Source organism: Cyclopterus lumpus, chromosome 24 (assembly GCF_009769545.1).
Source record: "Cyclopterus lumpus isolate fCycLum1 chromosome 24, fCycLum1.pri, whole genome shotgun sequence".
NCBI lineage: Eukaryota > Metazoa > Chordata > Actinopteri > Perciformes > Cyclopteridae > Cyclopterus > Cyclopterus lumpus.
The window spans coordinates 1,029,921-1,054,920 of NC_046989.1; the positions used below are offsets into that span (position 1 = coordinate 1,029,921).

Sequence of the window (25,000 nt, forward strand, 5' to 3'; positions counted from 1 at the left end):
AACCCCTCTGCAGGAGAGAGGGGGGGGGGGGGGGGGGGAGAGAGGTGAGGGAGAGGGAGAGGGAGGGGGGGAGAGAGAGAGGTGAGGGAGAGAGAGGGGAGAAAGGGGGGAGGGGGGGGGGAGAGGTGAGGGAGAGAGAGAGAGAGGTGAGGGAGAGGGAGAGAGAGGGGAGGGAGAGGGAGAGAGAGAAGGGAGAAAGGGGGGGAGAGGGGGGGAGAGAGGTGAGGGAGGGAGAGAGAGAGGTGAGGGAGAGGGAGAGAGAGGGGAGAAAGGGGGGAGGGGGGGGGAGAGGTGAGGGAGAGGGAGAGAGAGGGGAGAAAGGGGGGAGGGGGGGGGAGAGGTGAGGGAGAGAGAGAGAGAGGTGAGGGAGAGGGAGAGAGAGGGGAGGGAGAGGGAGAGAGAGAAGGGAGAAAGGGGGGGAGAGGGGGGGGAGAGAGGTGAGGGAGGGAGAGAGGGAGAGAGAGGGGTGAGGGAGGGAGAGAGAGAGGTGAGGGAGGGAGAGAGAGAGGTGAGGGAGAGGGAGAGAGAGGGGAGAGAGGGGGGGAGAGGGGGGGAGAGAGGTGAGGGAGGGAGAGAGAGAGGTGAGGGAGAGGGAGAGAGAGGTGAGGGAGAGGGAGGGGAGAAAGGGGGTGATGGGGGGGGGGAGAGGTGAGGGAGAGAGAGAGAGAGGTGAGGGAGGGAGAGAGAGAGGTGAGGGAGAGGGAGAGAGAGGTGAGGGAGAGGGAGGGGAGAAAGGGGGTGATGGGGGGGGGGAGAGGTGAGGGAGAGGGAGAGAGAGGTGAGGGAGAGGGAGAGAGAGGGGAGAGAGAAGGGAGAAAGGGGGGGAGAGAGGTGAGGGAGGGAGAGAGAGAGGGATGGGGGGGGAAGAGGGGTAGAAAGGGGGGGAGAGAGAGGGGAGAAAGGGGGGGAGAGGGGGGGAGGGAGAGAGAGGTGAGTGAGAGGGAGAGAGAGGGGAGAAAGGGGGGGGAGAGAGAGAGAGGTGAGGGAGAGGGAGAGAGAGGTGAGAAAGGGGGGAGAGGGAGGGGGGAGAGGGAGGGGGGAGAGAGAGGGGGGAGAGAGGGGGGAGAGGGAGGGGGGAGAGGGAGGGGAGTGAATACAGTAGTTCAGTCTGAGTTTTCACATATAATAGAAGTCTTTTTCTGTGACATAGCAGGAAATGATTCAAGCTGTTGGAACAAATGGAGTTATGTTAAATAAATAAATGGAGTTATGTATAAATAAATAAATGGAATTGTATTAAATAAATAAATAAATACATGGAGTTATGTATAAATAAAGTTATGTATAAATGAATAAATAAATGGAGCTATCTGTATTGACTAAGTGTAATTTGAGTCAGTTCTCCTGCTATGCGTCATGTTGGCCACTAGGTGTCGCTCCGGTATCTACACTTAGAATGCTACTGAGACTTCTTCTACTCCATCAGCTCTGGTGGGAGACCTGCAGGCTGCAGCCGGTCCCAATTAGTGTTTTTGATGAGCAGCTGTCCGTTGATGGACTTCACTGCAGTCTGTAACATGTAGATGAAATATGTTTGTTATTCTCAGTCTGACAGCAGAGCAGGACGTCTACCAAGGAGCTGGATGGACTCAGATACTGGAGAACCACGGGGAAAAGAAAGAAGATGTAAAGAAGAGGCAGGAAATGTGAAGTGTCTGTGTTTGATATTGTGTTGATGGACAGATGAAAGAGAAAGAGAAGTAAATAGAGGTGTTGAAGAGAGAAGAGGGAGTATTTCTTAGTACCAGGCTAAATACTGATTGGATTAGTCGGATTGGACAACTAGACTTAATTGTAAAGTCCTACACGGCCCCCAGAACCACGGACCAATCAGCAGCCTCCAGCACCTGAGGGATCTGCCCCCGCCACCTGATCAGCTCTGAACGTCTACTATTCGGACTCATTACCGATTGAACACAGATATTCATACAGCGCAGCGCCCAACCACCTCAAGGTATTCAGGTATTCAGTCTTAAAATCTTCAAAAGTGACATTATGTGCCAAACGGATTGCTAACATCCAGAAAGTCTCAGCCGGCGTCTGTATATTTGAATCCAGCGTTAATATATATGGACGAAAGTCTGTGGACACCTGAAAAATATTTGATATGTTGGTTAATTAGCTTGTTTCAGTTTCCCACCACATCTAAAAGCTGGTGGTATGCCGTAGCATTGAGAGATCACTCCACTGGAACCAAGACACCAAACCAGGAAACACGAACGCACACTGAAAGTACACACACTAGGTGGATGAGGTGTCCACATACTTTTGGCCATTTATGACATTAACACTTTAGTTTATTTCTCACCTGTTTTGAATTAATAGACTTTAAGACTCAATCCACATTACCATCATGTACTTTAAGTGCATGCTACTGTCATTCCACTACATCTACAGTCTTGTGTATGACATACTGTTCCCCGATGACAGTCCACACAGACATGTAAAATGAAAGCGTTGTTTACATTGGCAGGGCAACGCGGGCCCGGCTGCTGAGTCCACAGTTGGGGATCCAGGTGCCGGGTGCACCGTGAACCTTTTGAGGCTGGCTGACACACTCACTGCTGGGGAGGAGGTCTTTGGGGCTATGAAAAGGGGACCATTGACGAGCTCAGGGGGCGTCGGGGGACGGTGGACCTCTTCCCCGCCACTCAGGGCCCCATTCATGAATACTCCTGAGTGTTGGTTCCCACTGGGATCCGGCCCACTTGGGTTCAAACTGGGCTTTGTGATGGTTACGTTTGACGTTGTTGGTGTGCTTGAAGTTACATTGATACGTGGCGTCTGTTTACTTCCTGTTGTGTCCCCCTGAGATGCTTCCATACTTGCATTTTCTGTCAGAGTTGTAGCTTTTTTAGCCTTTGTGGCGTATGTCATTTCCAATAGCACTGAAGCAGAGTCTCCGAGTGTGACAACAGTGGTGCCATTTGACATGGAGAGGTATTCTGAGCCAGCTGTGGCTCCAGTGTGGTTGCCTCTCACAGGAGGTGGGAGCTCCTCAAACCCAGAAATGAAGCCTTGACCCGAGGAGACAGTTGGGGGTTTGGAGGCTGGTGCCGATGACAGGACATCAAGGCCAGGAGTGTGCCGGGGTTTCTGAATGATCGGAGAACCAGTAGGTTTAGTTGATGCTGCCGCAGTGGAGCCGGGAGAAGTAGTTTGAAATGATTGAACTTCTGGATTCGGAGCATTTAAAAGAGTTTCATTGTTATTGTTGCTCACTGATGAAGAAACGGGTTCTCCAGCAGAGGCATGCTCATCTGCTGCTACATGTACCCTTGGAACAACATCCTCAGGGCCAAAGAAAGCCGAGACATGTGACAGTTTTCCAGCTGCAGTGAGATTATTTAAGGCCTCAGGCAACAATACTTGATCATTGACAAACCTGAAAGTATCGGCGGTTTGTGAGTTGTTTGCAAGCGGTTGCCAGAACTCGTCATTCTCTTCAGCAGAAACAAGGAGTTTTGAGGGGCTGGATTCCAGTTCATCATCCGGGAGTGTGGAGGCTTCATAAAGGGGAAGTGATCGGCTGAGTGGGATGAGCTGCTGGATTGACGGATATGTGGTGGGTCTATGGAAGGACTTTAAATGGTTCTCCAAGAGGGTTCGGGTCATTGTGGGATGGTGGAATCCAACAGTCGGCCAACTGGGCCACAAGGAGACAATATCTGCCTCTTCCATGCTGGCAGACACTGCCACCCGGCCGGAGAGTAAGGCAGAGAGAAAATGGGTGATGAAAGATGAGAGGGGAAGGGAGGAGACAGGAGAGAGGGGAGGTAGTTGAAGGAAAGGAGGTGTGATGGTTGTTGCAAGAGAAAGAGAAGGCAAAATGGAGGGCGACAGAGGTGGAGTAAGGGCAAAGGAAAGGAAGTGGGGTGATTGCAGCTGGAGCCCCCCAACATCAACATGTGCCGTTGCATTTTCAGGGTTCCGACTCACGTTTAGTTTCTCACTTGCATCCAAAAGCGAGCTCACATCTTGTGACCCAGATGAAGACGTCTGAGCCAAGAGAAGAGGCTCCTCAACTAGGGGATCAGGGGAGGGTGAGTAGGAAGACAATGTGCTTTCCATTCCCGACATCCATTCTGTCACACTAGCAACTTGCCTCTCTGTGGCAGCAGGAAGAGCCTCTGAAGATGAAGTGAGCGACAGGTTGTCAAGATGATGGGAAAGGGGACTACGAGCTGAGAAGAAAGGATATGAAGACAAAGAAGAAATGTCAGAGAGTAAATATTGCGTTCTCTCAATATGTTGCTGCAGCAGAGCCGGGGTGAGCTCAGCGGCCCACATGACAGCTGCCGGCAGTGATGTGGAGACAGCGGTGGGCTGATTCCCTGGACGCGACTCGTCTGGCGAAGCATATACGTCACCCAAGTCTCTCTGATCAGAATAAAGCTGACTGCCTGACTTACTGTCTGCATGAGAAGAAGGCCACAAGACCTCTGACGAATCCACCTCAGGGTCATGCAACTCCAACTGTGACAGAGGTGGGTACGTTTGAGGGGGTAAATCTGGTGTAAGTACCGCAGATCTAGATGCCAAATTCTCTACAGATAATCCTGATGGAGTTGGCACAATTTGACTGAAAGAGGAGTCTAAAAGAATCCCAACAGGCTGGACAGACGGGCTTAATTGAGTATCATGGGGCCAATCACTCTTTAAGTGGGGCAGTGGACTTCTGAAAGCTTCTGCTATATTGTTAGTGGAAGAGAGTAAGTGGTATTCAGGGAGCAGTGCACCATCAACATTTGACATCTGGGATTCAGTTGGAGCTTTTGAAAAGAAAGGAAGTGTCAACGAGGGAGCTGAGTCGACTTGTGTCACCAAGAAGCCCCTTTGAAGGTCTGAGGACAGAGAAGGAAATGATGACACAGAAGGCTGAAAGCTGACTCCAACAGGAGCAGATTCCACAACACCGTCTGGTTCTGAGGGCCTTCGCCCGGCCGGCGGGGCAGAGGAGGCGAGGAAGAGGGAGGGCTGCTGAGGATGAGCAGAGGATGGAAGAGGGAGAGTAGCGAACCAGAGGGGAGGAGAGGAGGAGAGAGGAACAAGGGTATCAGAAAAGTAAATGGGAAGGGTGGTCAGAATTAGTAAAGTAACAGCACAAGAGGAGGTGAAGGAGAAGGAAGGAGAAGGAAAAGAGGCCGTAAGCGGTAGGAGGGTAGATGAGGAGTAGCGTTGGATGTCAAGAGGGAACGCAAACGTATCAGAAGAAGAGGTTGAGGGTGTACGGTAAACAATGTGCATAGACGCATGTAGCTGTGTAGATATGTCGGTAAATACATTATTAGTCAGTCTACTTCTGGCCACTGCAAATTCAATATCTCTCCCAGTCATGTCTGGTTCACACTCTCTGTCTAAGGGGTTTAAAGAAGAAGGGGAAGAGGATGTCTGGGCCATGTCTTCCGTCTGTAAAGAAGAAAAGATCTGTGTCGGGGAAATCTGTTCAGCGAGGAGAGCAGAGTGGCTTAGTGGTCCAGTGGTGGAAGACGTGGTCGGCTGAATGAAGAGAAGGGAAGAAAGGGAAGAAAGGGAGGAGATAAGGAGAGGTTTTGTTGGTTGAGAAGTCCATGTGTTCTGAGTGACATCTTGTGTGGAGGAACTTGAGTTTGTGTGGTTTGCCTCCTGAGGGTCTGATCTGTCGACGGCTGGAGGGACGGGTTCATCCAGAGAGAAGGCAGCTTCTAACTCATACACCCTGAAAGCACCGCCCTCCTCTGTGCGCTCCGACCCTGCCGAGTCCTCATCGCCCAGTGGCTCCAGTTGCTTGGTCCAGTTAGCCGTGGCAACTGTTTGGTTTCCCCCACCGCTTACGCTCAGCAACGACCACTGCACAGGTTTGTTCTTTCTGTTGCTCGGCACTGATGATGATGAGGACGATGAAGACAACTCCTTTGTATCTGATGCCTCGTCTCTACGTTGATAAGGAGATGGCCCCTGAGACGAGAATGAAACCGCTGCTTTAGAGTCTTGAGTTGATGTCACGGTCTCCTCGGAGGAAAAGTGGGTTGCTGTTTGAGTTGTGTGTGTAGGCCTGGATGTGTTTTTGAGTTTGGCTGGCTGATCAGGTTTCGTGATGTGAACCACTGGCCTGGGCGGCGTCCTGGTGGAAGCTGTGCTTCTTCCTCCAGTCTGCCTTTTCCTCCCCTGCCAGATCAGAGGTGTGGAGATGAACCCCAGGGAGGTCTTGGAGCGGCTATGGCCTCTGGGTCTGGGGAGGGAGGCTGAGGGTCTAGGACGAGAGGGTTCAGGTGGAGCTTGGGGACCTGAAGTTGGAGCTAAGAGTCTGGTATCAAATGCTTTATCTGGGAGACTAGGGCCTTGGGTTGAAGGGGCCGAATGACTGGATACAAGGGACCCCCGATGAGAGGCTTTCCCAAGGGGGCTGGGAGTGGGAGCTGCCTTAGTTTGTCTGATGGTTGCTGGAGGTCTTGGTGCACGAGAAATAGAGGATCCGACAGCATGCCAACGTCTTCTTCTCAGAGGCTCGGACTGGGAAGCCGGGCCTTCAGGCAGCTGAGGAGCAACACCAGCAGCAGAGGCCTTCGCTGTCACCCGGGCACGGCACATCAAAGCAGGCGCCATTATGGTGAAAAAACAGGTTACAGATAATAAATTAAAGAATTTTCACACATCAACAACAACACAAATAATCTAAAAGCAGTGGTATGCACAATGGAGGTGAAGAAGATACGACACGGTGTGAAGATTATAAAACTGTACCTTGATTACAAATATGTTCCTGATTCTCTTGTCTTATCAGAGACAATCTTCATTGGAATAAAGGTAATATTCGAGAGGAAACCAACCCAGGACAGGATTTGCACAACGAGATTAGGTTTTTGAATTCTTAGAACCACAGCAGGGGAACCTGAGCCGAATGTAACCCAATCAAAGAGACCAAGGCCCTAGTGAGATGAAATGTGATTTTAAAACGTGATTTTATGTTTGTTCATAACTCCAGTTCAAACAGCAGCAGGATAACTCCTTCAAGTTATAGATGTGAAACATGGCAATGTTGAAAAAAAGAAAACATGTCTGGATAAACAATGACAGCAACGACTTTTTCTAATGAGAAAACTAGTCGGAAGCCTAAATAAATAAGTGAAAGAGAAAGACTTTGGTTGTTAAGCATCTTACATGAGCATGTTACCCACAGAGGAATCTGGAGAAGCAGCTATGTTAGTGGTTGGCTGGTTAGTTCCTAACAGCACTGGAGGAGTTGTGACTGAAACTCAGCATGAAAGACAAGGAGGAGGTCGAGGGAAAGCACAAGATGGCGAGATTGTTTTTTAGGACCTCTTCACCTCCCTCGTTGGATCTGGACTTTGAGACTTTTCAGTTTGTGAAACCAACACTTGGATTACGGTCTGGACCAAAGACCAAACCTCAATCCACCAACAAAGAGGTGGTCTCGGTCTGGATCGAACTGAACCACAGTCCGGTTTGTTTCCATTTCAGATGGTTCAGACATCCAGACCAGTTACAGGAGATCCTGCCATGTGAAAGGAGTCGTGTGGGACCCTTTGGGGATCGGCTTGGTGCAAAGAGCACCAGAGAGAACGTGGAGGTGGGAAAAGGTCCTCAGAGAGCGCTGGTCGTAGGGAGAGCGTCTCAATAAATTACAATACACAAAACATGCTCTTAATGTCAAAGTCTAGGATTAACACAAACATTTGATATGCTTCTAATATGATTCTCCATACTGCCATGAACCAACTAATTAACAGACAGACAGACTTAATCAAAGAAAGATGTAAAGCTAAGTACATACAGGTAAGATAAATGATGATGTCCATGCCTACTACTCATTATTCATAATTTCTGTCATATTCATTGAATGTTTATGTAACTCTGTAACTCTGTTCATCTGGTCACATGACATCTATTGCTTCTGTCCATCCGGGGAGAGGGATCCTCCTCTGTTGCTCTCCTGAAGGTTTCTTCCCTTTAAGGGTTTTTTATATTTCTTGGGAGTTTTCCCTGATCCGATGTGAGGTCAAAGGTCAGGGATGTGGATTCTGTGTACAGATTGTAAAGCCCTCTGAGGGGAGTTTGTAAATTGTGATTTTGGGCTATACAAAATAAACTGAATTTTATTGAATGATGTCCTAAGTGTCTTTGGCATCAGAATAGATTAGTTAGGTTTGATATTCATTTTAAATAAGTGTTATGAGCGTTATGTATGAAAAGGCCAGGTTTTCTATGCTCACAAGGTTATTCTGGATCAAAGTTACAATTACTTGTATAATTGAATATCTGTTCATTAGAAAATGAATGACAACCTTCAGTCTTTCAATAAACCAAAATGCTAAACATTAGCTCATCCAAGTTTCCCAAATGTGACAATTTACTGTCTTTCTGAGGCATTTTCACATTTATTGACAAAATATCAAATAATTAAGTCGATATATTAAAGAATAATGGAAAATACAATTACCAGGCCATACCAGTTCCAAGCATTTATTGACATTTTATTGGTCCAAAATCTGGTTTGGACCTCAATACCTGTACTTATAACCCAACAAATAAGATGAAGTTGTTTCCTATTCCTATTCTTTGACAATAAGCAATAGCTGCTGTTCAGTGTGTTGAATGTTCATACCATCAAAATGTCGAGCTGTACCCATAACCCTTTAACCAGGTTGAGAAACAAACTGAATTTAATTAAATTTCCATTGGTTCTAAATGACCTGTTTTACTACTCTGATTTATGGCTGTTTGACTTTGTAAGGACCGTTTTCTGCTGCGAGGCCTCTACGGTTACATTGGTACGGTTCATTATTTATTCAGCCTGTAGGGACAGAACTCAGACCCTCAACACATCAAACCCTTCATGTGTGTTTGCATGCAGTCATAGCAGCACTCAGTGTGTAAGGCTAGTCTGTGGCTCTTACCATGCGCTGTTGGGTTAGTAGCTGGGTGGTTAGTGGGAGCAGAGGAAACAGCTGGTGGGCTGCTGGCTGCCTGTTGGGCTACAGGGAAGTAAACAGTCAGTTAATAGACGTATGCTGTAAGTGTGAAGGTTGTAGAAAGACCTGAAAGAAATGGGAACCTCTTTGATGTTGTTGTTGTTTTATCCACATGTTTGGACTGTAAATGTGTATAGTTGATTTAATGCATCCTGTTAGCATCGTGCTACATTGTTGGGACAACAACTTAAAAAAAACGCTACTTTGTGAGGATAACAACCTATATAGAGCTACTTTACACTGTGGGGACAACAACCTGTCAAAACAACTGCATTGTGGAGACACTAGCCTAAGAACACAGCTACATTGAATAGATATCACCCTTGAAGCTTCATTGCAGGGAGATCAACCTTAAAACAACTTGTTTCTGTTCCATTAGCTTCGGTCCGAATCTAGTGGGGCAAACTAGCTGTGAAAGGTTGAGGTATTTACTCCATGAATTCTACTTAAAGATACATAACATATTTGGTAGGAATACAAATATGTAAGTAAAAAACACATAAATAAAATAATTGTTTGTTATTAATGACAGGACCAACCTGGAGCCTAGAAGCTAGTGGCACCACTTAGATGTGGTTGGCTACCTTACCATGTGGTGCACTGCTGGCTGAAGCAACGTTAGTGGCAGGAGATGCAGGGTGAGCAGTGCTGGCGGTGGTGGGTGTAGTGGTGGTGGGTGTAGTGGTGGTGGGTGTAACTGATTAGCATGTCAGTCACACAAACACACAAGCACACGGCGTTAATGAGACACGTTCCAACTTTGTTTTCAGGATCAATCTCAAAAGTCTTTCTTGATTCAGAGAAGAAAAATAGAAAGTGGATCAAGATGAAAGCCTTTTTGAGGTTTGGGGGACGAACTGGGTTTCCCAAAAGCATCTTGGAGTCAAAGTTTAGTTTTGAATAAAATACTCAATGTTTAATTGCTTCACATATCTGTTGCTATTCGTACACATAAAAATATGTTTGGCCTTCAATCGAGAACAATCTGAGCTTCTTATTTTTAATCCTGAATCCAATCAATTTGAGGGTGGAAACATTTGTTTTGTTCTTATTTGTTTTTCCAGTCAATGCTGATGGCAAACGAGAGAGCAGATGAAGCCGATGAAGCCTTACCAGAGGAGAGCGAGCTGCTGGTTGGGGTTAGTGGCGTGCTAGTGGGTGGAGATGGAGTGATGGAAGGGAGAACTGGACATCACAAAGGATGCAGCAGAACAAGATGGACCGCACATGGAAAACAAAATGTCTTTTATTGGCAGCCCAGCGCTCACATGCACATCCTCGAACTTCCTTCTGCATGTTTGTGTTAAAAAGTTACTCTACGACCAAACTTTAAAGAGTATTACTACTTCTTTCTACTTCAGTTACATGGGTTGAATTCCTTTTCTCTGTAAGCGAAAAAAAGGAGGAGCTTACCGTGGGTGGCGGCATTAGTAGCGTGGGCGGTGTTAGGGGAGTCAGTGGATTGGGTGGTGGGAGAGGAAGCGGCTGAGGGGGCGGGATGAGAGAGAAAGATGCAGCAGAGGATGAATGGTTGTGAAGCTGCACAGTCGTCTACAGTGCAGAACCTGGACAGGTGCAGAACCTGGACAGGTGCAGGTAGACCTGGACCAGGACCAGGTCCTGGTCCAGGTCTACAGCAGGACTGCTGGAGTGGCGGCTTCCTCTCAGACGGAGACTCAGCCAACACAGAGATGTAATTGTCTACCAGGAAAAGAGGATTCAGAGCACGCTCAGTGGGCTTAACAAATAGAAAACACTTGAATCAGCCTCTCGTACCGCGACTGTCTTCAGGTGGTGACGCATGTGACAGGAGAAGGTCGGCATGGCGACTGGTAACCAAGAGGCCAGAAGCAGGAGAAATAGGACATAGAAGTCCCACAAACACCAAATACCCTCCCTTTACATTCCATCTCACCCATCTGTGCTCCCTGGTGGTCCAGAGGATACAGAGCCAGACTATCAATCCAAAGACCAGGAGTCTCCTTTTACACCCCAGAGCCCCCAAATAAGGGTAGCTACGAATCCTCTACACCCAACCCCCACCGAGATACAAGCAAGAGAACACAGCAACACAAATGGCTTCATCACACTACAATGTGCAAATTTAAAAAAACTAATACAAATTTTTGTATGCTGTATTTGGAGGTATTGAACCCCATTAGTACTATAAAAGTGAGATATATAGTCTGGTACATGAGAAACTCAAATGGCACAGATGGTGCCAAATGTGGCCAAATGCCCATTTTTGAGATCTCGCCTAAACTGTCTTTACTAACGAGGCTCTAATTCTGTTCTGCTTCACTTTTTCAAAGTCAACCTTTGCAAAGATGCTTGTTCATATATTGTGCTTGAATGCTGAGGGAAAAAAACTACTAGCTGCATCATTCCAAAGAGATAATCATAATAATAAGTGCTTCTAACAAGGCAAACCTGTAATTCTTTTAATTTGTGCTGTGTGCCATCTTCATTTAATCTTAACCAGTAACATATAGGCTGATATTTAAACATCTGAAGTATTCTCACAAGTGTTTACTTTATTATAACACCAACATTATTCAAATAGCCCTTGTGGTAAAGGAGATACGCCCTTTTTTAGTTTGGGTATGTTTTTCAAGCAGAATCCTACAAAAAAATAGGCTGTAAAAGGTTAAATGACCCTGTGGACCAGATCCAGGATCCAACGCGTGACCCTGTGAGAGGCCTCCGTGGCCTGTTGACCTGCCCGGGCTGACGTCAACACTTTTATTCCCAACCTTAATTTGCTGGACTCCCTTCCTCTCATGAGCACAATGAGGAAATAAATGCCCCTCAGAGGCCTCCGTAGCACAGGACGCTGTGAGAACTGACATTTACTCATCCGGGCCAACATGACCTCTTCTCCTCCAGTTCCAGTAACGAGTCCGAGTCCTGAATCAAAGGACTTAGGATCTGAGAGTTTCTCTTTTCAACACGTCCAGAATCCATTTAAAATAAACTTGAAACTCTCCACACAAACTTCGAGAAAAGGTGCGAGGAACGATATCGCTGACAGACAATCGACTTTTGGGAAAAACTTATGTGAATATGTTGCAGAACAATCTGACTCTTCATGGCAGAACCATTAGAGACTTCTGTGTTCTACCAGTGTTCTACCATTCGAGGAACAGATGCCGCCGTCTGGAAGAGGTGTTTGATTGGTTGGTTTCCTTGAGGCTGGTTTGAAAGCTGAAAGAAACTGACCTGAAATCAGCTGAAGAGGCCGACATGACGCCTTTCCCTCTGACTTTAGCATGAAGTCAATCACTAAGCTATTATTATTATTAATGAGGAGGTAATGCCCTCAGTGATGTACAATAATGAAAACTCATTTGGAGCCGAAGGTATCAAGATGTGACCACGTTGATGAGTAGAAGAAGAAGATCTCCATCCACTTTAAGTTCTTCACCTTCTTCCACCTCTTTTCTCATTATTAATGACAAAATAATGCTGATAATCAGCTGTTCCTTTGTGATACCAGAGAGGATCCATAGGCTTGAGTAAAACGTCCCCACCCTGTCGTCCCATGTTGGTCCATGGAGGAGTTACCAGTCAATATCATTCATGTAGAAGTTTAAGCTCTTAGGAAATGAAACCAATGAAAAGTGAGAAGACAATGTATGTTCTCTTTGTTCCAGATGAAATAAAGGTTTGAAAAAGACTACGGCCGTTATTTAAATGCTATTCAAGAAACTCTCCCAATATGGAACAAGTTCCAAGTATTAAGATTATACTTTATGTCTAAATATCTGCAGATCAAATCAGGTCACATTGTTTTTGAGTTTGGTTCAATTATGATTCTACTTCAAAACAAGAAGTAAACATTTGATGTGAAATGTATTCTTTTGAGAAGATCAGCTGAAGCCTGAAGCGTTTGTTTCTCCTACCTGGGCAGCCCAGTCCAGGGGAGTCACAGCTGGTGGTGGGCGGGGTGTTGTTGGGCGGGGAGACACCTTAGGGGGGGGGTAAAAACAGAAAGGTTAATCAGTTAACGTGATCAGGGAATGTGGGTTAAAGGTTAGGAGGAAAAGTTATGTTTTCATTTAAATGCTTTCAGACACAATTGAGATTATGCAGCATTAAAGTATTAAATATGTATATGTAATACTTTTAGATTGAATCTATCAAATCAAATAGAGTAAAAACAAATAAGCTCTTCTGAAGATAAAATTGTACTTCGAAGAACTTCTGGTCTCATGATTGACTTGCCAAAAGTTTGATTTGTGTGCAGATATATTCATAATTTTAGCCTCCAAAACAGAGAATTCAGCGTCACCGTGAACAAGATGATCACATTTATTTTCTGTTATTTAAAAAGTGTTACGCACAGAAACCTTCCACACTGGGACCAACGTTTTATTATTCAGCTAAATGGTAACGTCAAACCATCCAATAGATGTGGAGCTATTTCTAGGGAAAAGTGAACATTTTGACCTCCAGGTGGCGCCAGAGGAAGATTCAGATGATCCCCAGATTGAGTAGGATTCTTCCTCTGGGGATCATGAATATCTCAAAGACATTTCATGACAATCCATCCAGCAGTCGTCGAGATATTTCAGTATTTTCTGAAGGGTTGTACAGTGTAATAGTAAAAGAATGAGAAGAACCCTCAAGAACAATACTATGAGGGTAACGGTGTGACTTTAGCCCCACCCACTGGACACCAACAACACTCACCCAATGAGAAGAACCCTCAAGAACAATACTATGAGGGTAACGGTGTGACTTTAGCCCCACCCACTGGACACCAACAACACTCACCCAATGCCAATGCCAGAAATCAAGCGCGCCTCAAGTACTTTTGGCCATTGGGAATGTAATTCGGCCCACAGATGCTGCTTAAGTGTAGTCCTGGCAACGGGGACACTGGCGAAACTTAACGCCGCTCCGTCTAGGACTGTTTTTATTTGGGTTTTTTCTACCTTTTTTACAATTTATCATTCATTTAAATTATTTAACATTTTATTTAACAGTGTAGCCATTCTTCTGACTTAATTATTCTGCAAATCTTGGATTATTTTTTATTTTGTGCTTGCCGTTGGTTCCTGCTCTCCACCACTGCGATCTGGTCAACTGGCGTTGGCTGGCTGGCCGACAGTCTCTTGCTGGCTGGCCGACAGTCTCTTGCTGGCTGGCCGACACTCTCTTGCTGGCTGGCCGACAATCTCTTGCTGGCTGGCCGACGGTCTCTTGCTGGCTGGCCGACAGTCTCTTGCTGGCTGGCCGACACTCTCTTGCTGGCTGGCCGACAATCTCTTGCTGGCTGGCCGACAATCTCTTGCTGGCTGGCCGACGGTCTCTTGCTGGCTGGCCGTCGGTCTCTTGCTGGCTGGCCGACGGTCTCTTGCTGGCTGGCCGAGGGTCTCTTGCTGGCTGGCCGAGGGTCTCTTGCTGGCTGGCCGACGGTCTCTTGCTGGCTAGCCGACAGTCTCTTGCTGGCTGGCGGCTGCGGGCAAGCCGGCCGACTCCCTGCTCCATGCTGTTGCTCTGAGGCTGGTCGCCTCTCAGCGGTCCTGGTGCTCCGGTGGTCCGGTCCGTGGTTGGCGATTACGTCCTCCCCGGCTGACGTGGTTCTGCAGTGTTCCACCTCGCAGCTCCTCGGGCTCAACGGCTTCTCTGCTCCTCTGTTCGTCTCGGCCATCGGGGCGATCGGACTCCTCCGTCGGCCCCGTTGCATCCACAGAGCCTCCCGTGTAGGGTTTGTTTGCTCCTGATCGCTCCACGCTTTCCATCCCCTCCCTCTGGTCGGCCGAGCGCATCGCTGCAGCTCGTCATCACAACAACAGTCTCCAAGAGCGAGATGGTGGCAACGAAATGAGGAACTGTTACAGCTCCCCCAGGACCCTCTACTCTTCCTGCTGACTCCACTCCCCAAAACCGGACTGGTACACTCCAAGATGTCATCCTTTTATGCAGTTCTTTGGTTCCCCTATTTTAGTTTGTCTGTTCTGCTTTATTTTGTATTTGTAATTTTCTATTCCTCTATTGTGTTCATTGCCTATATGACATTGTCTCCTTTGCCTCATGTATTTTCTGAAATGTTTACTTGTATTGATGGTATGTTTTTAACTTGCTTCTATGTAGAGCACTTTGTAAACCCTGTTTTTAAAGGTGCTATATAAATAAATGTATTATTATTATTATGCGCACACACACACATGCACACGCACACAGGCACACACGCACGCAGGCACACACACAGGCACACATACGCGCACACGCACACACACACACACACACACACACACGCACAGACACACACACACACACACGCACACACATACACACACAGAAGGAATGTGAATGTCAGTAAACCATGGCAGTGATCGGCCGAGTGAAGAAGCAGGACCTCAGTCATCATGGACGTGGTTCAAAGGAGGTGAGGAGAGCTGAGGATTGTGCTCCGTCACGGCCTTCTTCCTCCACCTGTTGCTCTTCTCCTCTTTCTCCTTTCACTCACTCGCTTTCATTTCTTTGCCTCTTCCTCTCTCCCCCCGTTAACCCCCTCTGTGTTCTCCTTTCCTCTTCCCTCGTTCCCTGCCTCCTCCTGGTGCTTGCTAAACGCTGTTGGCCACTTATTCAAGTTTGTGAATGTGCTTCACGGTGACGGGAATATATTGTGCAGCTTCTTTCTGCAAAGCGATGTTTGACAACATCGTCGTCATCAATGTCGTCGTCTCCGTCGTCGTCACCGTCGTCACCATCGTCACCGTCGTCACCGTTGTCACCGTCGTCGTCATCAATGTCGTCGTCATCAATGTCGTCGTCATCAATGTCGTCGTCAGCGTCGTCAGCGTCGTCAGCGTCATCAACGTCGTCGTCATCAATGTCGTCATCACCGTCGTCAGCGTCGTCAACGTCGTCAACATCAATGTCGTCGTCACCGTCGTCATCAATGTCGTCGTCGTCATCAATGTCGTCGTCACTGTCGTCGTCACTGTCGTCAACGTCGTCGTCATCAATGTCATCGTCATCAATGTCGTCGTCACCGTCGTCACCGTCGTCACCGTCGTCACCGTCGTCACCGTCGTCACCGTTGTCACCGTCGTCGTCATAAATGTCGTCGTCATCAATGTCGTTGTCACCGTCGTCACCGTCGTCACCGTCGTCACCGTCGTCGTCATAAATGTCGTCGTCATCAATGTCGTCGTCACCGTTGTCACCGTCGTCACCGTCGTCGTCATAAATGTCGTCGTCATCAATGTCGTCGTCATCAATGTCGTTGTCACCGTCGTCACCGTTGTCACCGTCGTCACCGTCGTCACCGTCGTCGTCATAAATGTCGTCGTCATCAATGTCGTCGTCATCAATGTCGTTGTCACCGTCGTCACCGTCGTCACCGTCGTCACCGTCGTCACCGTCGTCACCGTCGTCACCGTTGTCACCGTCGTCACCGTCGTCGTCATAAATGTCGTCGTCATCAATGTCGTTGTCACCGTCGTCACCGTCGTCTCCGTCGTCTCCGTCGTCAACGTCGTCTACGTCCTCGCCATCAATGTCGTCGTCACCGTCGTCGTCAATGTCGTCGTCGTCATCAATGTCGTCGTCACTGTCGTCGTCACTGTCGTCAACGTCGTCGTCATCAATGTCATCGTCATCAATGTCGTCGTCACCGTCGTCAGCGTCGTCAACGTCGTCAACATCAATGTCGTCGTCACCGTCGTCATCAATGTCGTCGTCGTCATCAATGTCGTCGTCACTGTCGTCGTCACTGTCGTCAACGTCGTCGTCATCAATGTCATCGTCATCAATGTCGTCGTCACCGTCGTCACCGTCGTCACCGTCGTCACCGTCGTCACCGTCGTCACCGTTGTCACCGTCGTCGTCATAAATGTCGTCGTCATCAATGTCGTCGTCACCGTCGTCAACGTCGTCGTCAACGTCGTCGTCACCGTAAACAACGTTGTCACCGTCGTCACTTAATGTTTTCATCTCATTTTATTTACTTTGTTAAATATTGATGTCATGTTGTTGTTTATGTTGTTGTTTATGTTCTCAGTTTTCTAATTACATTAAATTATAATATGTTTCAGAGCTGAAGGAATTAATTAATGTGTGAGCATGTGTGTGTGTGTGTGTGCGCATGTGTGTGTGTGTGTATACATGTGTGTGTGTGTTTGTGTGTGTGTGTGTGTGCATGTGTGCATCAATGTCGTCGTCATCAATGTCGTCGTCAGCGTCGTCAGCGTCATCAACGTCGTCGTCATCAATGTCGTCATCACCGTCGTCAGCGTCGTCAACGTCGTCAACATCAATGTCGTCGTCACCGTCGTCATCAATGTCGTCGTCGTCATCAATGTCGTCGTCACTGTCGTCGTCACTGTCGTCAACGTCGTCGTCAACGTCGTCGTCATCAATGTCATCGTCATCAATGTCGTTGTCACCGTCGTCACCGTCGTCACCGTCGTCACCGTCGTCACCGTCGTCACCGTCGTCGTCATAAATGTCGTCGTCATCAATGTCGTTGTCACCGTCGTCACCGTCGTCACCGTCGTCGTCATAAATGTCGTCGTCATCAATGTCGTCGTCACCGTTGTCACCGTCGTCACCGTCGTCGTCATAAATGTCGTCGTCATCAATGTCGTCGTCATCAATGTCGTTGTCACCGTCGTCACCGTTGTCACCGTCGTCACCGTTGTCACCGTCGTCACCGTTGTCACCGTCGTCACCGTCGTCACCGTCGTCACCGTCGTCGTCATAAATGTCGTCGTCATCAATGTCGTTGTCACCGTCGTCACCGTTGTCACCGTCGTCACCGTCGTCGTCATAAATGTCGTCGTCATCAATGTCGTCGTCATCAATGTCGTTGTCACCGTCGTCACCGTCGTCAACGTCGTCTCCGTCGTCAACGTCGTCTACGTCCTCGCCATCAATGTCGTCGTCACCGTCGTCAACGTCGTCGTCACCGTCGTCGTCACCGTCGTCAACGTCGTCGTCACCGTAAACAACGTTGTCACCGTCGTCACTTAATGTTTTCATCTCATTTTATTTACTTTGTTAAATATTGATGTCATGTTGTTGTTTATGTTGTTGTTTATGTTCTCAGTTTTCTAATTACATTAAATTATAATATGTTTCAGAGCTGAAGGAATTAATTAATGTGTGAGCATGTGTGTGTGTGTGTGTGCGCATGTGTGTGTGTGTGTATACATGTGTGTGTGTGTTTGTGTGTGTATGTGTGTGCATGTGTGTGTGTGTGTATACATGTGTGTGTGTGTTTGTGTGTGTGTGTGCATGTGTGTGTTTGTGTGTGTGTGTGCATGTGTGTGTGTGTGTGTGCATGTGTGTGTGTGTATGCATGTGTGTGTGTTTGTGTGTGTGTGTGTGAATGTGTGTGTTTGTGTGTATACAAGAGAGTCAGGAAGCTTTGTGCAAAATCATGCATTTTCTTGAAAACCACTGCAGGTCTCCAAGGCACACACACACACACACAAACACACACACACACACACACACACACACACAGACAGAGAGGCCCCAACGGGTACATACAGCGTTGGCAGGAATTTGACTGAAACCGCTGTGGCTAACCTCCTGCGGCTACACACTCATTTACAGCTTTAAAGAGGTAGAGAACCACTCTGTGGACACACACACACACACACACACACACACACACAGACAAACACACACACAAACACACGCGCAATGTAATCTTTCACTCTCTTTCATACTTAAATACGGTAAAAAAACGGTTGATTATGTAAACGTGGTTTCAGGTTTTTAAGTGTCAAAGAAGTCTGTGGCCTTTAGTAGCAGTGTGTGTGTGTGTGAGAGAGAGAGAGAGAGAGAGAGAGAGAGAGAGAGAGAGAGAGAGAGAGAGAGAGAGAGAGAGAGAGAGAGAGAGAGAGAGAGAGAGTGTGTGTGTGTGTGTGTGTGTGTGTGTGTGTGTGTGTGTGTGTGTGTGTGTGTGTGTGTGTGTGTGTGTGTGTGTGTGTGTGTGTGTGTGTGTGTGTGTGTGTGTCGCGGTGTGTTTTACCAGCCAGAAAGCTGGTTGGTCAGCAGCCAAACTGGTGGCTGGAGTCAATTACTTTACTCGCCGCAGTCAAAACTGAGTTGGCTGAAGTCTGGTTGTGATTTTCCAGCCTGATATCGAACAGACTGAAACGTTTAGAGCTTCCTGCCCGGTAGAAGACTGAGTTAGTGTGTATGTGGTGTTTCACACAATACTGCAGCATCAGATGCTTGAACGTCTTCACCGTTCAGCAGTGACCTCCTGACCTGCCGGGACTCTACTCACTGCAGCTGAGCGCCGTGTCGGTCTGGGCCGAGCCGGACGGGATGGTCCAGTGGCCGTTGTCCCAGTCGATGACGTTCCCCACGGCGCCGCAGCTCAGAGCGCCGAGCTGCTGCACCGTCATGGCGTAATCCCACAGCCGGAGGTTGTAGATGTTCCCGTTGAAGCTGTGCGGCCCTGAACACACGGAGAGAAAGGGTTCTTAACCATCACTAACCTAACTATGTGTTTTTATGAACCTAACTACGTGTTTTTATGAACCTAACTACGTGTTTTTATTAACCCTAACTATGTGATTTTATGAACCTAACTACGTGTTTTTATTAACCCTAACTATGTGATTTTATGAACCTAACTACGTGTTTTTATTAACCCTAACTATGTGTTTTTATTAACCCTAACTACGTGTTTTTATTAAACCTAACTACGTGTTTTTATTAAACCTAACTACATGTTTTTATGAACCTAACTACGTGTTTTTATGAACCTAACTACGTGTTTTTATTAACCCTAACTACGTGTTTTTATTAACCCTAACTACGTGTTTTTATTAAACCTAACTACGTGTTTTTATTAACCCTAACTATGTGATATTATGAACCTAACTACGTGTTTTTATTAACCCTAACTACGTGTTTTTATTAACCCTAACTATGTGTTTTTATTAACCCTAACTACGTGTTTTTATCAAACCTAACTACGTGTTTTTATTAAACCTAACTATGTGTTTTTATGAACCTAACTACGTGTTTTTATTAACCCTAACTATGTGTTTTTATGAACCTAACTACGTGTTTTTATTAAACCTAACTACGTGTTTTTTTTTTAACCCTAACTATGTGATATTATGAACCTAACTACGTGTTTTTATTAACCCTAACTACGTGTTTTTATTTACCTAACTAGGTGTTTTTAATAAAACTAACTAGGTGTTTTTATTAACCTATCAACGTGTTTTTATTAAACCTAACTAGGTGTTTTTATTAACCTATCAACGTGTTTTTATTAACCCTAACTACGTGTTTTTATTAACCCTAATTACGAGTTTTTATTAACCTATCAATGTGTTTTTATTAACCCTTACTAAGTGTTTTTATTAACCTAACTAGGTGTTTTTATGAACCTAACTAGGTGTTCTTATTAACCGTAATTACGAGTTTTTATTAACCTATCAACGTGTTTTTATTAACCAAACTATGTGTTTTTATTAACCCTAACTTTGTGTTTTTATTAACCCTAACTACATGTATTATTAAACCTAGGTGTTTTATTAACTCTAACTAAATAGTATTTCACCATCTTTGGCTGACCTCCTAACTTGAACTGTCCACCAGGGGGCACCGAGTGGCCGCTGGAGGAGGAGCAGGTCTTGGCCCAGTAGTTTCCATTGAAGTAGACTCCCACTCGGCCGTTGGAGGAAGTCCAGAGGACACAGTAAGGCCTCATGGAGGAGGTGAAGTCGGCGGAGGAGATGATGGAGTCGATGGGGCACACCACCCCGTCCACGATCACCTTCATGCCGGACTGATCGGAGCCCAGACTCAGCACCTCGATGCCGCTGCTGTCGTAGTAATTGAAGATCCACTCTTTCTGTTCAGGAACCAAGAGAACCGATCGTCACTTTCAGTACTGGAGTTTCAAACTGCAGTTATTCAGGAGAGAGAATGCAGCTTTAGCACATGAAGCATAGACTTCTATACAACCAGAGGAGTCGCCCCCTGGTGGTCAGGAGAGAGATGCAGCTTTAACACATGAAGCATAGACTTCTATACAACCAGAGGAGTCGCCCCCATGGTGGTCAGGAGAGAGAATGCAGCTTTAACACATAAAGCATAGACTTCTATACAACCAGAGGAGTCGCCCCCTGGTGGTCAGGAGAGAGAATGCAGCTTTACCACATGAAGCATAGACTTCTATACAACCAGAGGAGTCGCCCCCTGGTGGTCAGGAGAGAGAATGCAGCTTTAACACATGAAGCATAGACTTCTATACAACCAGAGGAGTCGCCCCCTGGTGGTCAGGAGAGAGAATGCAGCTTTACCACATGAAGCATAGACTTCTATACAACCAGAGGAGTCGCCTCCTGGTGGTCATTAGAGATAATGCAGCTTTAACACATGAAGCATTGACTTCTATACAACCAGAGGAGTCGCCCCCTGGTGGTCAGTAGAGAGAATGCAGCTCTACCACATGAAGCATTGACTTCTATACAACCAGAGGAGTCGCCCCCTGATGGTCATTAGAGAGAATGCAGCTTTAACACATGAAGCATAGACTTCTATACAACCAGAGAAGTCACCCTCTGGTGGTCAGGAGAGAGAATGCAGCTTTAGCACATGAAGCATAGACTTCTATACAACCAGAGGAGTCGCCCCCTGGTGGTCAGGAGAGAGAATGCAGCGTTAACACATGAAGCATAGACTTCTATACAACCAGAGGAGTCGCCCCCTGGTGGTCAGGAGAGAGAATGCAGCTTTAGCACATGAAGCATAGACTTCTATACAACCAGAGGAGTCGCCCCCTGGTGGTCAGGAGAGAGAATGCAACTTGAACACATGACGCAATGACTTCTATACAACCAGAGGAGTCGCCTCCTGGTGGTCATTGGAGATAATGCAGCTTTAACACATGAAGCATAGACTTCTATACAACCAGAGGAGTCGCCCCCTGGTGGTCAGTAGAGAGAATGCAGCTCTACCACATGAAGCATAGACTTCTATACCACCAGAGGAGTCGCCCCTGGTGGTCAGGAGAGAGAATGCAGCTTTACCACATGAAGCATAGCCTTCTATACCACCAGAGGAGTCGCCCCCTGTTGGTCAGGAGAGAGAATGCAGCTTTAACACATGAAGCATAGACTTCTATAGAACCAGAGGAGTCGCCCTCTGGTGGTCAGGAGAGAGAATGCAGCTTTAGCACATGAAGCATAGACTTCTATACAACCAGAGGAGTCGCCCCCTGGTGGTCAGGAGAGAGAATGCAGCTTTAACACATGACGCATTGACTTCTATACAACCAGAGGAGTCGCCCCCGGGTGGTCAGGAGAGAGAATGCAGCTTTAACACATGAAGCATAGCCTTCTATACAACCAGAGGAGTCGCCCCCTGTTGGTCAGGAGAGAGAATGCAGCTTTAACACATGAAGCATAGACTTCTATACAACCAGAGGAGTCGCCCCCTGGTGGTCAGGAGAGAGAATGCAGCTTTAGCACATGAAGCATAGACTTCTATACAACCAGAGGAGTCGCCCCCTGGTGGTCAGGAGAGAGAATGCAGCGTTAACACATGAAGCATAGACTTCTATACAACCAGAGGAGTCGCCCCCTGGTGGTCAGGAGAGAGAATGCAGCTTTAGCACATGAAGCATAGACTTCTATACAACCAGAGGAGTCGCCCCCTGGTGGTCAGGAGAGAGAATGCAACTTGAACACATGACGCAATGACTTCTATACAACCAGAGGAGTCGCCTCCTGGTGGTCATTGGAGATAATGCAGCTTTAACACATGAAGCATAGACTTCTATACAACCAGAGGAGTCGCCCCCTGGTGGTCAGTAGAGAGAATGCAGCTCTACCACATGAAGCATAGACTTCTATACCACCAGAGGAGTCGCCCCCTGGTGGTCAGGAGAGAGAATGCAGCTTTACCACATGAAGCATAGCCTTCTATACCACCAGAGGAGTCGCCCTCTGGTGGTCAGGAGAGAGAATGCAGCTTTAGCACATGAAGCATAGACTTCTATACAACCAGAGGAGTCGCCCCCTGGTGGTCAGGAGAGAGAATGCAGCTTTAACACATGACGCATTGACTTCTATACAACCAGAGGAGTCGCCCCCTGGTGGTCAGGAGAGAGAATGCAGCTTTAACACATGAAGCATAGCCTTCTATACAACCAGAGGAGTCGCCCCCTGTTGGTCAGGAGAGAGAATGCAGCTTTAACACATGAAGCATAGACTTCTATACAACCAGAGGAGTCGCCCCCTGGTGGTCAGGAGAGAGAATGCAGCTTTAGCACATGAAGCATAGACTTCTATACAACCAGAGGAGTCGCCCCTGGTCGTCAGGAGAGAGAATGCAGCTTTAGCACATGAAGCATAGACCTCTATACAACCAGAGGAGTCGCCCCCTGGTGGTCAGGAGAGAGAATGCAACTTTAACACATGACGCAATGACTTCTATACAACCAGAGGAGTCGCCCACTTTTTACATCGTCAACTTTAATATCCTCATCATTTAATTTAATTTCGTAGTTATAATTGTTATAGTGATCAGTTATTTGGAGAAAGAGATATAGATATTAATGTTTGGTTAATGTTGAGCGCCGTGTCTTTAAAGGTGTGTTCTCAGCCCCAAAGTGACCGTCTGTCTTTCCCGTGTTTCCTCCCATCCTTGAAGAAGAATCAAAAAGCCGTTTCTCAGTGAAACTGTGTTCCCTACACAAGAGTTCTGGTGAAGTGAGCTCACAACTGGATTCATCAAGACTTTTCACTTTTTTGGGGATTCTTCGTGCTCGGTGGAGGAAATCGATGAACACAACTTTTCTTTTCAGAGCTCAAGGTCGCCTGGAGAGTGATGGATGGACGAGGTGAACACCTTCAGGTTCAGGTGCTGCTCACCTGCTGTTGGCTGCTGCGTTGCACCTCGAAACAGAGCGTCAGCTGACTGAGCGCCGGGAAGGAAACGGAGTCCGAGACCTCGATGAACCGGTTTCCTTTGGAGAGGGTGACCTTCTGGTTCCTCAGGGCCACGGCAACTGGAGAGAAGGATGGAAGAGGAGAGGAGAGGGTGGAAGGATGGAAGGATGGCCAAGTAGAAAGGAAGTGAAGAACAGTCGGAATAAACAAGAAATGTGTGAACGGCATGGAAAGAAGAAGATGGAAAGATGGATTGATCAGAAGAAGAAAGAAAGGAGAGAACAGATGAATAAAGAAGAGGAGCAACGAAGACATGAAAGAGACAAAAAGTAAAGAAAGTCAGACACAGAACATGAAAATGAAAATCTTCATTTCAACTTGTCTCATTTTACGTGACTTTAACCGACACACACACACACACACGCACACACCCGCACACACACCCACGCGCACACGCACACGCACACCCACACACACGCACACACGCACACACATACACACACACGCACACACACCCACACCCACACGCACACACACCCACGCGCACACGCACACCCACACCCACACCCACACGCACACCCACACGCACACGCACACACACACACGCACACACACACACGCCCACGCGCACACCCACACCCACACCCACACCCACACACACACACGCACACACACACACGCACACACCCACGCGCACACGCACACCCACACCCACACCCACACGCACACGCACACACACACACGCACACACACACACACACACCCACGCGCACCCACCCACACCCACACGCACACCCCCACACCCACACGCACACGCACACGCACACACACACGCACGCACCCGCACACACACCCACGCGCACACGCACACCCACACCCACACCCACACGCACACCCACATGCACGCACACACACACACGCACGCACCCGCACACACACACGCACACTGCAATCACACAATCAGCTCTCAGCAATTATATAAGTTTCAATTGTTGCCTTCATTTCAAAATAAGAGCGCGGCGATAGTCCAGATAACTAGGGTGGATCTCTTTGCGCCGGCATGCTGGTCTGGATTAGAGGTGCAGAACAGGACTCTGGAGCCTGAACCTACCGTGTCGGAAGCTAACACTGAACCCCCTCTTC

At 47.4% G+C, this 25,000-nt stretch overlaps 1 protein-coding gene across 1 annotated transcript in view; it reads right to left on the reverse strand.

Moving 5' to 3' along the window:
• Positions 1 to 25,000, reverse strand: part of adgrg6 (adhesion G protein-coupled receptor G6) — a 62,477-nt gene that overhangs the window by 25,174 nt on the left and 12,303 nt on the right. Inside the window, exons 3-14 of the mRNA XM_034528124.1 lie at positions 24,969 to 25,000; positions 23,840 to 23,976; positions 20,535 to 20,814; positions 19,228 to 19,401; positions 12,875 to 12,940; positions 10,749 to 10,801; positions 10,538 to 10,673; positions 10,386 to 10,457; positions 9,562 to 9,669; positions 8,898 to 8,975; positions 7,154 to 7,228; positions 1 to 7 (exon numbers count right to left, since the gene is read on the reverse strand). The exon at positions 1 to 7 is cut by the window's left edge and continues 82 nt beyond it; the exon at positions 24,969 to 25,000 is cut by the window's right edge and continues 316 nt beyond it. Of these exons, the coding sequence (XP_034384015.1) occupies positions 1 to 7; positions 7,154 to 7,228; positions 8,898 to 8,975; positions 9,562 to 9,669; positions 10,386 to 10,457; positions 10,538 to 10,673; positions 10,749 to 10,801; positions 12,875 to 12,940; positions 19,228 to 19,401; positions 20,535 to 20,814; positions 23,840 to 23,976; positions 24,969 to 25,000 (1,218 nt within the window). The remainder of the gene's footprint in view (positions 8 to 7,153; positions 7,229 to 8,897; positions 8,976 to 9,561; positions 9,670 to 10,385; positions 10,458 to 10,537; positions 10,674 to 10,748; positions 10,802 to 12,874; positions 12,941 to 19,227; positions 19,402 to 20,534; positions 20,815 to 23,839; positions 23,977 to 24,968) is intronic.